Raw genomic sequence first — 16,748 nt, 5'->3', positions numbered from 1 at the left:
AAGTAGACAACATCAAGAGGAACCCACTTATTCAAGTCAAATAGCAAGTATGAAAATGCTATTCAATTACTGTTGTTATTGTATTAAATTCATTGGAGTTTTCAAAACTGCTAAACCCAGAAGTGTGCTTTTAAAAAAGGTGATCTCTGTATGTCCACCTACTGTGAGTTATTGTGCTGAAAAAAAGTTTTCATGCTAACAGACCTGCACTTCTGTTACTGGCAAAAGTTTATTCCTGTAAAACAACCAGAGTTTTGTTTCTAGCTGATTCACCCAGCAACCTACACTTCATTATTTTGGACAGATGCTAATTTAGCATATACTAGAGGAGTTAAAATATGTGTTAATATACAGAAAGGAGTAATTTAACTACTATTGAATTCTTAATTTACAAAGCTTGAACAGAATATAAATGAGGATACCATTTGCAGAGCAAATGACAAAAGGACAATTTCAACGGTTGATGCAAGCCTGACTAATTGCTCAACTTAGAGCCTCACTAAATGCTAAAATACAGATTGTAAAATTCGATGAAGATTCAAAAGATAGCAAAACATTTCTTCTGTAAGCTTTAATCCAGGATACAGGGTGGGAGAGCCATTGGTGAAAGCAGAGAAAGCAGAAGGCCAATACTCCACCATGTGCTATAGGGTGACAGCAAGGAATCATAAGAAGATAAGGACAAATTACAAACAAGAAGAAGCCTTTCAACCCACTGGCCCTTTTTGTAGTTAGTAGCTTATTGGCCAAGGGTTGTCATCCAGCCATTTCTTGAAGGAATCTAAAGTACTGGCTTCAACCACATAACTGACTAGCTTGGCCCATAGTTCCACAGCTCTTTGTGTGAAGATGTGTCTCCTCTTTGGAATATTTACTTCAGGTCCTTTTGTAGCTTTCTCTGTTCAAGGCTAAAAAAAGTTCAGTGACCCTAAGCCTGTCAGTGTAAGACATTCCCTTAACTCCCAGAATGCATGTGGTTGCTCTTCTCTGTAGACTGATTCCAGCAATAGCAAGATCTTTTTAGTAATACAGTGAGTAGAACCATACACAATATTCTAAATGAGGCCAATCTAGTGCATTTTACCATTTGAACATACAGTAGTATCGTTTGATTTATGGCAAAATAGCCTGACATTTTGTTTGCTTTTCTATTGCTTCCCCGCATTGCCTAGAGGATGTAAGCAAACACACAAGTCCAGTCATCTTTTCAGACACAAGGAATGTGATCAGAACATTCACAGAGAAAGGACTGAGGATGGCAAGGCCAGTGAAAAAGTTACCCCGGACCCACAGTGCTACAAGATGCGAGCACCCATCAGCAGCCAAATGGAAATTAGTGGTTGAGGAAAGGGAAAGAGACAAAATGCGAAAGATAGGGTGAGGGCGAAGGTGCAGTGAACAGAATGTTGAACAAGGAAAAAAGGAGGTGAAAACAGAAGATGGAAAGGGGGAAAGAGTGGACCAGGAAGGAACCGCTGGTCATGGTCTGAATGATAGCAGCAGTAATATTTGAGACCAAATGAAGGAGACAGATATGGGACACAGAGAACTGGAATGAGAAAAGCAAGAAGTAGGGGAAGGGTGATGGCAGATTCAAGCTGCATTTCTGAGGAGTGTTGAGTTTTGGGAGAAATGCAGCTTTTGAGTTGAGCAGGATGAGCAGGAACACCGGGGTGTGATTTAGATCAAACAAGTGAAAGACCCATATTAAGCAAAAAAGTCAAAGAGTGAAAAACAGCTAAATATTGGGGTAGTGAAGCAAAACATTTTCATTTTTGTTGTGTATTAATGAGTTGCAGACTTGAAGCAATCAAGGAAACGTGACCAGATACAATATCAAGTCAATTTGTTTCAATACTTATGCTGAGCTGAAATAGGGAGGGACTGAACATAAAAACATTCTTATTCTGACATGAGTTAACATGTATGCAAAAAAGATTTAGAAATAAAATCTAAATTCTAAATAAGTTGAAATTCTGTATTGTTGTCTTATATTTATCTTTTGATTTGAAATACAAATTTCAGAAGTGCATGACCCAAATGACAAATTTTGCTTCACTGTCTTATAACTCACACTTTTCACTGTAAAGTACAATACAGTATATGAGATTTAGACATCTGTAGGCAGTAGTGGGCGAGATAACCTCTTATTCTTGAATGGCCTGTTCTAGAAACATTTTTCTTTAAAAAAGATACGTTTTTATAAGCCTTGGTGACATGTGACTCAAGAGGCTTATGGAATTCTAATGTTTTATATTTTAAAATGAAGGAAAGGAAAAAACACCATCAATATTTATTAAAAAGACTGAATTCGGTATTTTCATACTTTCACTTGTTTTTTCAGTTCCTTTTGAAACCCTTACCAGTCTAATTGTGTATATGACATGGATTCCTCTTGTCTTAAAAACATGCTTATTGTATATTCCATTCTTATAAAATTGGGGATCTAAAATAATTAACCAGCAAGAACATGGCCCCTCCAACTGCATCGCTGTAAGATACTCACAGTAAATACATGCTTAAAATATTTTAAATTACACATTATGAATTAAATTAAGGTGTTTATGAAGCACAGTAAATTAAATATTAAAATGAAGGTCGGCCTTAATTTTTACCTTTAAAATGAAAGGTAATTGCACATTTTCATACCAGTGTGACACATTTTCATCCTGAAAATATGCCAGGAAGTTCAAGTGTTATTTCATTTCTGTCTCTTTAAGAGAGAGAGAGAGAAAGGGAGAGAAAAAGATCACCCCCGTATTTGTAATAGCTCTCACAGCCACAGATGCTCTCCCTATTTCCTACAAAACGCAGTGGACTGAGTTAATTTTCACATAATCTGTCCACAAGAGCTAAGAAGAGTGTTCCACACAAAGAGGATGCAGAATTGCTCTCAGTGGTGAGGTGGAATGCAAATTCACAATTCTTATTTTAAATTCAAGTTAGACTATAAACCACTGACCTTACAAAGTCTGGACTTACAATCCCTTTTGACAATTTTCATCATTGGATGGTTAAAGTCTCATGAAGGGAATCTTCTTGGCAAGGGATCAAGTACTCACTAATCTGAAGGCATTTGGTAAATCATACTGTAGGTAAGTTGAAAAGCTGTTGGAAATCTTTATGTACTATTGTAAGATGTACAAAGATATAAATAAAAGTGTCAATTGTCTTTTTTCAAATATACTGTAAGACTGAATTCAGTCCTGAATGAAATTAAAAGTTTACGTTTTTTTGACACCTGAAAAATAACTGATTTTAAAATTGAAGCACAATTTCATGGGATATTTATCAGCATGTTTACTGGAACATCAATCAATCCATCATCCTTTACTGCTTCATCCTAGGATGTAAAACATTTCCATTTATTGAAGAATGCCACATAAAGAAAAGCTGTAAACCCTATGTTATCATCATCAGATTATTTACTGCTGCCCTATGTTATCATACACAGGCAGGATCTGCGCTGAGATCTTCCTTCACAATTTCTGCAGAGGTTGACTCTTCATCCCACTGTTGTTAGGAGGACCAAATTAATGCTATGGTGGAAACAACTCCAACTGCAGTGAACTCAGCGAATAATTCTGGACTGTCCTTTTGTCACAATGGCTTGGATCTCAGCATACCCTCAGAAGGATCAGAGGCTGCTTTTTCTCTGGGCTCAGGGTGCAATGGGTCAATTGTCAAAGAGCAACCAAGCCCTCCACTGCTGGTTGATGCCTGGCTCGTTCCTCTGTTTTTTGCCCTAATTATGTTGGTAGGGCTGATAGGAAACTCTTTAGTGATTTATGTGGTTACTAAGCACCGACAGATGAGGACTGTCACCAATTTTTACATAGGTAAGGCAGACTGTAATATTTCGCAGTACTCTTTGTGGCAGTTATTAAGAACAATATGTCATAACTGTAAGTGAAGTGAATATTTTAAAAATCATATTTTAAGATGATTGTATTATTTAGGGATCCTTTGAACAGTTCTTATTTTTATCATCTTTATTTTACCTTATGAAAAGGAATGTAACCCCTTAAGCCAGTTTGTAAGGTTTTTCCATATATTATAGTTTCTCTTCCTAACTAATAATAATAATAATAATAATAATAATAATAATAATAATAATAATAATAATAACTTAATTTTATATAGTACCTTTTAAGGTGGCTTCTCAAAGCGTTTTACTGAATGACAAGAACAACAACAACAATTAAAAATAAACAAAGATTGTGAAAACCTGCGGAACCCACTGCAAGGACTCCAGGATAGGAGTAATGTGATCACTTGCACTAGACCTGATCAGGATTCTGGCTGCTGAATAATTTTGGACATACTGGATACTAAAAATAACCACCTTACTTTATTTTCATTGATGAGGGGAGAAAACAAAAATGTCTGCAATAATAGTAAGAAACAATGCCCTCTGATCTATGATTCAACTGCACATTTTTTATTTGCAAATTTAAAAATTATTAGCAATACTAATAATTTTTAAATTATTAGTATTAATAATTAATAATAACATATGACTAAGTCATATGTTTATTAAATTTTTGAAAAAAAAATGTTTTAGGTTTTTGCTATATTCCAGTTGCAAAGCTAAAAAAAGCACTCAGATATATTGTTCTTTTCTGCAGCAAATCTGGCAACAACAGATATCATATTTCTGGTTTGCTGTGTGCCTTTCACTGCTACTCTCTACCCACTGCCAAGCTGGGTGTTTGGAGACTTTATGTGCAGAATTGTGAACTATCTGCAACAGGTTAGTTCCTTTTCCATGGCTGCTCGTTATTTACATTTATTGCCCTTTAAAAATTAGTTTTAGAGTTGAAATATAAAATAAAATGGGAAATTCTGAAGAGCGTGGTTATTATAAATTAACATTTTGAAATATCAATGGGAATATTTATTGTTCATAAAGAGGCTGTCAATAAAGGACTCATCCTAAATAAGGTTTAGTTGAAATTTGGTGGTTGCTCCACCGTACAGCTGCTGGGGTCAGAGCTCTTGGCTCCATTATGTGTTTCTAAATTCTGCATATCAGTGGGAGGCAGCATTGCTGGTCATAGCTCTCGAGGCACTGTAAGATATACCACTGAACTAATTTGACAGACTTTTAAGTTTAGTCGTAGGAATGACTACTATTGACTACTGACTACTACTGACATACTGGAATTAAGAAGCAGGGATTTAGCTAAGACAAGGGCAGAATATAAAAGGAATATTCAAGGAGGTTGAGAATGTGAACATTTTTAACAAAACAAAATTGAGGTTGTGGGGTTTGGGTAGTCAATATATTTGGAAAAAAAATGATTATTTTTAAGGTTTTGAGCTGTAGCCTAAATCTATTATTTTTCACCTTGACAGGTAACAGCCCAGGCAACATGCATCACCCTAAGTGCGATGAGTGTTGACCGCTGTTATGCCACGGTCTACCCACTGCAATCACTGCGCCACCGCACTCCCAGAGTAGCGATGGCCGTTAGTGTGAGCATCTGGCTAGGTACTGGCAGTACTGATTATTTTATTTTGAGAATCAGGTATGTTTAGATATTTTGTTGTGCCACTCCACTGTACTGGTACTGACAATGGACCAGATTTGTCATTATCTTGTAACAACAAAAATACGAGCCGTGCCTGCTTAGGTACAGTAGCTTCACAAAGTAACGTGACTTCAGTTAATACAGATGGTTATATTTCAATGTATTTCAATGTATATTTCACTGTATTTCATCAAAATTCTTGCACAGCAGCATCATTAACAATTGTCCCTTGAATTTTAGAATTCTTGAACATGCTTTTGCAAATATTCTTCATTTTCTTTCAGCCTAGAATATACTCAGCACAACTGTGGTCTTTGAGTTCAGTGTATTTTATAATTCATTTTTTTCCTTCTAGGTTCTTTTGTTCTGTCTGTGCCAGTTGCCATATACCAGAGGCTGGAGTCAGGATACTGGTATGGACCTCAGACGTACTGCACAGAATCTTTCCCTTCAGCATACCACCAGAAGGCTTTCATTCTCTATACCTTCCTGGCCGTTTACCTTCTACCCCTTATTACCATCTGTTTTTGCTATGCATTCATGCTGAAAAGAATGAGCAGGCCAGTTGTTGAACCAGTAGATAACAACTATCAGGTGAGATACTGAATATTGCATTTTATACCTCTTTAGCTGTGTGTAGCTCTTAATAAGTGTCTAAAATAGAATGATGCCAATGCTTCATATTTGTTCTGTTTGATTAAAGGAGAACTGCAGTCCCAATTTCTCAGAGCGGTTTTTAAATCTCATTAACAAAATGAATTAATTGCCAGTATCATGAAATCCTGAACTTTGTGAAAGTACTGAGTACTCACCATGTCGTTGCAACAGGTGAGACTGAGAGTTTGCAGAAATTGTGACTTAAACCAGCCCTTCCTGCTCACTAATCACTGTAATGACTAATCTACTGCGATGCACGAGCGAATAAGCACAGGTTGTACAGCAGACATTTCACTGCAAAAATGTTCCAACATGATTTGTATGCAGAGTTATCAACTAGTATTTGATGTCTCAAAGTCCAGAGCAATATTTCTATTGGGCTAAAAGAGATATATTCACAAGCCTACTTGTGTACAATGTAGGGCCAGTACACATCACCAGGTATCTAAACATTTAGTCTATTTTTTTATGTAAATTGGAAGTTTAACTTGTTCCTTTGTGCATTTTATTTTCATTGTGGTGTGAAATGCACTCATCAATGGCAATGCTTTCTAACCCTGAAATATAAAAATAGCATTGCAGTTCTCCTTAAAACGCATCTAAAGTATATCGTGCAATTGACAGATTTATTCACACACACATTAAGAAATCTCTAGAAAAACATACATATTATTATTAGAACAAAATATCACAATGAAATAAGCATTATTCAAAGTTCTAAAATTGTTCTAGCACCTTGAAGGTGAACACATTTCTTTATGGGAAGGAAGATTTTTACAAGTGGGCGACACAGAGCTGCAGTTGTTAGCATTTCCACCTCCAGCACTGTGCTGGGTTCCTGCACTGGGGGGCTGTGTTCAATTCCTGGGGTGCTATCTGTATGAGTTTGTATGTTTTCTCCCTGTTCAACCTGGGCTGTTATCAAGTGGAGATCTAAAGAGACTTAACACTCCTCGCCAGACCATTATACATGGATTAACCCAAAGAGTCTTTTGCGGTACAAAACAATTACTTTATATGCTGGGAATAAAACTCATATATATATCATATAACAGTCTTCTATATTACAATGCTTTTTAATAGAGGAAAGAACACTCTTCCAGAAATAATCTAAAAGAAACCAGATTATTTTAATGGCTCAAAGAATGGTTCGGAGAAAGGTTTTGTAACATATTCTGTAACAACATATGTTTTGCAACATTCTAAAGAATAAACAAGAGGAGAGATTAAATACATGGTTAAAATACCCAAAGGATGTTCTTTCATACAGTAAATGTGAGTTCTGAGATTATTGTTAAATTAATTAGGAGTCACACTGTAAGTGATATTGAATTTGTAAATCATGATAAAGAAAGAAACCTTAAGGTAAGAAACCAGAAAGAAGAATCCAGATTTTATGAAACATAGAATTATTGTCAAAATACATTTCTTGTAAACCTGCAGATTTAAATGGGATTTACACCTTGGGTGACTGAGCAGATTGTGTAACTTACTTATCAAACCTTGAATAGCTGAACACATTCTACTGTATACTTAAAACCCTGTTGCTGTGATACCCTGAAAGAGCTTCTGTTACAGAGAGGAAATTTGTATTTTTAAAGATTTCCTTTACATAGCTGTTACAGTAAGGTGGTGGCATGAATCTGACCCCTCAAACAGATTGTCTTAGTTCTGACATTTCAAGAACTCCTCTGGGACTTTTTCCATCTTTTACTTTGCATTTAGTGCAATAAAGGCATGACCAGACTCACTAATTAAAAATATAAATAAAATTAAATAGAAGGACGGTCAAACCCTAATTATCCATACTTCTGCTCACATACTGTAAGTACGTATATTCTTGAACATCTGTCTGTGCTTGATCACCTCACTTTACCTCATCTCCCTCTTTGTAGCAGCTACTGTACTTGGCTTGTCTCAAATTTAAGGGGGGAAGGGATTCTGATAGCAATCTCCTTATGTTCCGGTACTGTAGTTGTTTTCCTCAGCCAGGTACTGTAGGAAAAACCGTCATGAGTGACTCATAAGGAGTCAGACTCTTTGCCATAGTCTGTGAGAATGAGTCAGGACAGACTGCCAGGGCATTCATCTCAAGGTGAAAGAAATTAATTTTCCTTTATGCAGTAGACTATTAACCATATACATGGATTGTATTTGCTTTCACTAGAGCAAATTCATTGCTTTTAATTCGTTTTAATATTAATAGATCATTGACACTGTACTGTATATTGTACTGAGCTTTATGAGCTGATAACATACTGGCAAATCTATAAAATAATATCTTGATTAAATCATATGCACCTTTTAACTGCATTAAGAAAGGTTACAATGGAGGCTTTTTGGCCTACGTGCATCTAGCTCATTTAGTGGTTAATAGTTCATTGCTCCTAGGAGGATCAAGCTGTTTTTTAAAGAAACCAACTCCAATAACATCCTTGGGATGCTTGTTCCATACTCCATATGTAGGTAAAGGAGTGACTCTTGTTCTTGATGTTTTTTTCTGGACAGATTAAAAAACAGCATTATATTATGCACGCTTGCGATGTTGCGCCACTCCTGTGCGCGTTTCCGTTCAAGTCTGCAAGGGCTAAGGGTGTCCCATTTCAAATTTGTGTCAATAGGGGGCTCACGAGCACCCCCAATGCGCAATCCTCTGAGGTCTGCATCGGAGCGGACTCCGCTGAAGGGAATCACCCCCAACTATTTGCGGACTGGTGACGTTTCAAGCTGTAGCGGTAGCCTATCAAAGCGGAGAGAAGTTGCCATGGAGAATAAAATTTTCAAGCATTAGTATAACAGACATTTTTTACATTTTAAAAACTCATAATAATTTATGTAAAAACAAAATGTCATTAGACTACTTATATTAATAATGTATGTATTTTAGGTACGACGTTTTGACATAAAGTCTGCATTTCGTCACCCTATTTCGACTGATGAATATCCGTTTACCTGCTATGTGCTTTATACACGGAATGTTTAATAGTACACGCATTTAATAGTAAAAAGCTTTGAGGTATTGCAAGGTTTAACTTACTTAGTTTACTTTGAATGAACGCGTTATGTTCCCCATGCTGTCATTTTCTTTTACAGGGACAGACGAGATTAAATGCATTTAGTAGTACACAGCCTTAAGGAACCTTGGCAAAACCACTGTTTATTCAGTTTGCCCATTTTGAGTCGAGCCTGCTCAACATGAATGAATCATACCTTTTGTGCAGGTATAGACGAGACATTCAATGAAATTAAACTGCGATAGGAGAACAAAACATTCCTTTAAAAAAATAAATGAATGCTTACATGCACTTAACCACTGGAAAAGAAGCATCAACACTAGGAGGCACTTTGACCCTGTGTTCTCAAAGATGGTTTTCCGAACTCATACATCAGAAAGACCACCGAAACCAAAATTATTCTGCAGCTAGGATCACACATTCTCCCTTCTCTTAACGACAGACTACTGTTCTTTTAAATTTTCTCCATTCATTGGAAGTTTCATTTCACACCTCTCTGCACCCATTCTGACTTCACACCTCTTGATTGGCCTCTCTTTCTATCCCCTGCTCCCGCCTCTCACTCCTCCTCCCTCCCAACCTTTGTTCTCCCGCTACTTTACCTTTGCCTACTGTCCTGTCTCTCTCACACCTGAAGAAGGCTCCACGGCCGAAACGTTGTGTTCTCTTTCTTCTTTTTTTCAGCATGGAATAAACCTATTACTTGTTCCTTTGACCCTGAGCCGTGTAACAAACGAATGACGTCACGCGAGAGTGTCCCATTGCGCACTCGAATACTCGCGCACTTGAAGTTCGCACTTGCTCTACGTCACAGACATGCGGTCTTGGAGGAAGGGCGCGCAACAGAAAAATTAATTGTAGTGGCTCTTCACTCACATTTGAAAACGTGCCGATTAAAAAATATGCTGAAAAGAGAAGATGGAAAACACAGCATTTCGGCTGTGAAGCCTTCTTCAGGCTTTCTGTCTTCTTTTTTCAGCATGGAATAAACCTATTACTTGTTCCTTTGCAGACTACACATGCTGACGCAGCTACCCAACTGAACTGACTAAAAAGAATGTTGTGTTGCACGTTAGGGGGCCTAGTTCTCCTATGTCTGGCCCTGCTTTAACCTTAGTTAAATTCCCTTAAACTAGCTTTATATATTTTTGTGTTTACAGATTTGTCAATATATTTATTCATTGTCAATCAGTTTTGTTTATATTGACACATGATCATACTCAAACCTGCTCCAATAATAACAATAATCTTTTTTATGTGCGTACTGTACTATGGACATTACTATCTCTCCCTTATATTAGGCTGCTATTGCTTTCTTGCATTGAGTTACTGAGTTTGTGCTCAGGAATGAATATACATCAACTTGCTTTGATTGGAAGGACATTTTGTTTTATTTAGACCACTAAAAGCAATCAGAATGTAAATGTTTAATCAGTTAATTAAGGAATGGTTCCTAATTTTTGTGTCCATGAATGTAACTGAACAAATGTTATTCAGCCTTTACAGAATGTTCATGGAATCCTAAGCAATTCTTCCATTCCAAACAATTACCTTGAACATACACATTGCCTTATAAAAAGTAATGTGACTTTTACATATGGAGATTCCAGAAAAATCAAACATCACTACCTTGTGCACTGTGCACTGAAATTCTGACATACATATGTGGAATTGAACTTTTTTTTCTAGCATACATAATATCAGCATATACAGTACAAGATAATACTCAACACTTTTTGAAACAGGTTAAAAGTGGCCATTGTTTAATGATAATTGACATAATCCGCCTTACTTAAAATATGCAAATTCTAATATCATCAACAGGAGTAATGGTCAAAGGAATGGAATAACTGATTATTGATCAAACCAGATCAGACCGTAGTTTTAAAAGTGAAACCTCTGAGAATACTAATATACCGTGTGTCATGTTCTCAAGGTCCAGCTTTTGGCAGAGAGGTCGGAAGCCATGCGCACAAAGATTTCCAAGATGGTGGTTGTGATCGTCGTGCTCTTTACTATCTGCTGGGGCCCCATTCAGTTCTTCATCCTCTTACAGGCCTTCTACTCCAACTTTCGTAGGAGCTATGCGACATACAAGATCAAAATATGGGCTCACTGCATGTCCTACTCCAACTCATCTGTCAATCCGATTGTGTATGCTTTCATGGGGGCCAACTTCAGAAAGTCCTTTAAAAAGGCCTTTCCTTTCATCTTCAAACAGCGCGTCGGCACCACTGGAGTTGCAGCTGTGAACACTGAAATGCAATTCGTTTCATCGGGAACATAAATATGACAAAATGTTATGAGCTTTTTAAAAATTTGATGACAGACAAGATAACAAAAGATCGAAATTTTAACACTTAATAATGTGTATTTTTGTCACTTGTGTCAGCCAGCTTGGACAAAACAGATAATGTTACGTTGCAAAATTATGCAACTCTCTTTCATCTTTACCTGTGTTGAAAAAAAAAAGATCATGCTCTTGTCTATTATTTCCACAAGATTAAATTCTGTTGGATTCTGAATTATTTGTATCTTTTTGCCCCTTAACAAGACCAGGATTAGAACTATCATTTTATTTTTGTTTCGTGACTGAAATTACATGAACTGTTTCATAGTGTTGTGAGAAGAGTGTCATTTAGTTGTCCAAATATCAGGAGAAAAAAGTTTAATGAGAGGGGGAAACAATTTAAGTGCTCTACAAAATTAAATCACTTTAAATGCAGCAGCAAAATACAGGGTTGTTGTTTTTTTTTGGCCACAACACTGGATCAGAGACTTAGATTAATTTTCACAGTTTAAAACAAAACTACAGCTTTAGGTCATATTTCAATATGAGCATGAGGTGCTAATCTGACCTGGCATTGGGTGTCCTTCTACAGGCGTGTACAGAGAGTAGTTGCACTCTCCAATCCACTGACCATGAGAACTTCTTTAAACAGCAGAATAGTATTCGTGCAAAACTGGATCAATGTGAGGTGACAGAGGCAGACTTCTTACTGATCAGATATTTGAAACTGGTTGGACTAGAAAATGACTCCCCTGCTACTGAAAACAGAGCTGTTGGGCTTCTAATGTCCACACCATACAAAGAACTCCTCTCCAATATATCTTTAAAACAATGGCACTTCTCAAGGTGCTTCGTCCTGTACTATACTGTGCTGAAAGTTCCTTTGCTCATTTAAAAAAAGCTTTATCATGTTGATATGTGCCTTTTTTGTAATTGTGTTCAGAGGTCTTTGATAGCATTTGTGTTTTTTTTTCTTTCTAAATATATTTTAAAAAGAATCTTTAAAAAAGCATTCAAATTAAAAATGACATTAATTGACAGACTTGAAGGAATTTTGTTTAAAGGTTCTGTCAAACTGAAATACAGGATGCAATTCTCACTACTTTGTTTATGAAATGTGTATTGCTAAATATGGTTTGTGACTATTACCATGTTAGTGAATTTTGGTTGTCAGTTAAGTGCCAAGATGCTATTTTAAATGCAGCAGCAAAATATGGTCTGTGAGTTATGTTCTTTAAAATAAAAAAAAATGCACTCAGATTAATGTGTATGTGAAAAGTTCTTATGTAAAGATAATTAAGATGCAGCATATATTTCATTAACAAGAGCACTACATTAGACAAATAGCTTTTTAGATCTGTTTTTATCAACATAAGTAAACTGCTGAAATATTATGGCCTCTGAAGACGGAGCTGTTAAACCACTTAGTTTCAATGTTTAATCAGTGTATGTCAATTTATTTATTCCAGAAATGGAAGGAAACAACAGTTGTAATTGCACTTAAACAATGAATCCCAGAACCCAGGACCAAGGGGAATACTAATCCTTCTATTTCCTCTCAGGTCTAACATCACGTCAGTCCAACCTCTCTGTGCTGTATGTCCCTCTTCCTTTCAAGCAGGGATCCAATCATCCATTCGTCTGCCTAGTCACCACATTTAAACCCGAAACCATGGTAATTCAGTGCTCTGACATTGAGCTACTCAAAGTATTGTAATTCCCTGCCTGCTTCAGGAATCTGTTGTAAAATCCTGATTCTCCAAATCATTGTTTTCCTACCTTAGCGTTGTTGAGATCGCTCTGCAAAAAGCCAGGTTTGAACAATTTTTCCCAGTGAGTCAATACTTTTTGAGAGCACCTTTGATAGAAATTACAGCTCCAAATTGTTTGGATAAGCCTCTACCACCACCGCATATCTTTCCTGGTCCTGATCTTTCCTTTCCCAGTATGGAGCAATTTGTGCCCAATCACCTTTGCAGTCTTAGTTTTTCGTATCACTTTTAAGCACATTGTCTGTATTTTTCTCCTTTTTATTTTGAATTCCCTGAAACACCAGTTTTCTTCTCCTACTCTGACACTGAGGATTTCATAGTGTATCTTTAGTGTAGCATTCTCTTGGGTAGACTTATTTTGTAATTACTATACAGTATCTTTTAGCTCAAAAGTGGAAAATCCAGGCTATGAAACAGACACATGATCTAATTAAACCCTTGTAAAGTTAATGGAAATGATCTGCATTGGCAAGTTGCATCTGCAACCACACATCTATTGCTTTGTGCTCTGCAATATTTAATTCAAAAAGATTTAGATAAATGTAAGATGGGGCAAACACATCTACATACAGTATAAAGTAGATGAGTGTAGAACATTCAGGATCATTGCACATGAAAGTGAGGTACACTCTTTGTAGTATTTTCTTGCAGTCTAATGTGGCACAGGTATTGGGGCAGTTCTGTCAATAGACTTGACCCAGGAAGCAACAGCACTTGTCTCAGGCCACACATTGGAACATCATACAAACAAAAGGGAAGAGACTAAATCATACTGTCTCCCAGAGCATGACCTTCTTTTCCAAGATGTGACCAGAGAAGCCACTCCACAATTAAAAGGGACACATTCTGAACAACTATATCACAAGCTAAGGTTGCTGCTGAAAGTGGTGTTAGTGGGACCACTAGGGGGCACTCACCCTGTGGTCTGTGTGGGTCTTAATGCTCTATTATAGCTATGGGGACACTATACTGCAATAAAAGACACCATGCTTCAGATGAGATATAAAACTGAGGTTCTGACTCTCAGGGGTCATTGAAAATCCCAGGCTGTTTCTTAAAAAGAGTAATGGTGTTACACTGGTGTCCTGGCCAAATTTCCCCCTGACTTTTACCAATCATTTCCTCCTAATAATCCCCATCTATGAATTGGCGTCATCACTCTGTTCTCCTCCACTGATACCTAATTTGTGGTGAGCATACAGGTGAACTTTTTGGCTGTCTTTGGTGGTGGTGGAGGGAAGTCCCCATTATCTGTTAAGCACTTTGAGTGGAGTGTCCAGAAAAGCACTTTATAAGCATAAGAATTATTATGATTATTATAACCAAAAACAAATATCTGCTCTTGCTTCAAAGATGAACAAAAAAGCATTGATACTTGCTTTGCTATAAACATACAGCTGGTTAGGTCAGCATCAGAAGATGCCCAAAGAATGCAATTCCACCCAGGCACAGACTTTGTTTGTACTCAGGAGAACCCTTTTTTATTTTCATCCATTCTTTTATATTTTTATTTTAGGCAGTTATTACAGAACTATATTTTATATTTACATGTAATAAACAGACATAAAATCTATATGAATTACTGGACATATACAAAACAAAAAAGACAAACACATATGAATTTCAAGACTAACCAAGTTCACAATCAAAATAAAATTACTGTGGGACTCACAATGCTCTGATGCTAGGTCAATATTGAAAATTATTGCTAAAACATTCTGATACAACGTGCCATTTACCAAGGGACATATGTTTAAACAATTTTTCACAGTGAACAACCAACTAATATAATTATTTTGGGCTGTAAATATTGAACAAAAGTAATTAAAAACAATTTATTAACACCAATCCATCATGAAAATCCCACCATGTCCTCACCCTCAGCCCCCTTTATCATTATCACAACTTTGTCCAGAAAATAAGACATCATCCACCAAGGGTAAAGCAGGACAGTAAATGGTTGTGAATTGAAAACTGAGGTTGAGAAAAACATAATGAAGCTATTGGTGAAAAATGTAAAATATGTTAAGAGGGTGGATGGCAAATGGTTTGAACAAGCACAGAAATGCATTATTAATGCATTAGCAATGGATGAAAGCGCCAAGGATACTGATGTTGGGCATCTGCCAGCCTTTGCACACGAATCATCAAATGTCAACCAGGAAAGATACTGTACTGTACAAATACTCGATTTGAAAAGTATAGCAACATATTCAAGGTATCGGGTCATGTTGTGATCTCAGGCCTCAACCTATCAACCTAGTCAACCTGATCTGGCATCTTCTTCCAATTATTATGATCCAGTTTTGTGGCCTGAAGTCTGTACCACAGATCTTAGAAATGAAATTGTGAAGGAAAAACTACCGCAGCTTAAGGAAAGTGATGTCCCAAAGTCATCACCTCACATCTTCTAATTACCTATCACATGTTGTTGATGTTGTTTCAGTACAAAGTGTGCCAGTCACATTCATAACTGGGCATTAGCCCACAAACATTCTAGAAGTATGAGCAGTGGCACTAGGGCATTGTCACTTTTACCCCATGTTAAACAAGAAACAGATTTTCACTTGGATGTACAGTACAACATTGAAAAACACTGCCATATTTTATCAAGAGTTAATTAGGATTACATTTACGCAGTGATTTACTACAGATTTACTACGCAGTGCCTTCTTGTATCCTTATAATATCTTGTATACTCTATACAGGCCTTTGTAATAAGATAATTATTCCTTTTACTTTTATGTTTAAGATGTATCATTATTTAATCTACTATGCCTTTCAAATCCATGTTTATTGTGGTTGAAATTAATGTATTTGTACATTCAGACCTGTTGTAATGCACCAAGGTGAGTCGTGGCAAGAGTGGATTTTGCCTTTGCCATTAATTCTTTGCTGTATTACAGAACACACATAACAGAAGCAAAAGATCTTTAATTTTTTTTTAAAACTAAAAAGGTCACAAAATCTATGCCTCTCAGCGCCCCTGACATTTTGCTTCCAGGACCACAGTGGGAGATTAATCTTTTATTCCTGGAGTATCCTCCCACGTTTCTATTTAACCTAACTAATACTATGCAAATGAAAGAATCAGGCTCAATTCATATTCTTCTGGTCTGTTTTGTGTTATTGTTACATCATTCTCATACTACTGTGCATTGTCCATTAACATGAATTTTGCCTGGTAAACCACAAAACATCTGCTTATGTCTTGCTGCTGCATATCTGTTGGCCATTCTTTAAAAGTGAAATTCTGGGCACAGCTATTGATCTAGTATGATGAGTATACTTCTTTCCCTCCCACAGAAGTACCATGAAAAGCAATCAACATCAAAATATTCATGTTTTAATCAATAAGAGCATGTTTAATCTTGTAAAACAAAATAAAGCAACACCAAACATAAAAAAATATTTTTATTAATCAACATACAGTACATTGAATGTAATCAATCAATTAAAACAAAGTTCTCAAAAAACTTAT

General features: G+C 36.5%; 1 protein-coding gene across 1 annotated transcript; it reads left to right on the top strand.

The window, feature by feature from the left end:
- The first annotated feature begins 2,780 nt into the window (after positions 1–2,780).
- Positions 2,781–12,749, top strand: LOC102683909 (G-protein coupled receptor 54-like). The gene is made up of 6 exons (XM_006626615.3): positions 2,781–3,095; positions 3,455–3,839; positions 4,629–4,753; positions 5,359–5,494; positions 5,890–6,128; positions 11,142–12,749. Exons 2-6 carry the CDS (start codon positions 3,542–3,544, stop codon positions 11,490–11,492), a joined length of 1,149 nt encoding a protein of 382 aa, XP_006626678.1. The 5' UTR covers positions 2,781–3,095; positions 3,455–3,541; the 3' UTR covers positions 11,493–12,749.
- The last annotated feature ends 3,999 nt before the right edge of the window (positions 12,750–16,748 follow it).

This window comes from Lepisosteus oculatus, chromosome 3 (genome assembly GCF_040954835.1).
Source record: "Lepisosteus oculatus isolate fLepOcu1 chromosome 3, fLepOcu1.hap2, whole genome shotgun sequence".
Classification (NCBI taxonomy): domain Eukaryota; kingdom Metazoa; phylum Chordata; class Actinopteri; order Semionotiformes; family Lepisosteidae; genus Lepisosteus; species Lepisosteus oculatus.
This window is presented reverse-complemented; position numbering and strand designations above follow the sequence as displayed.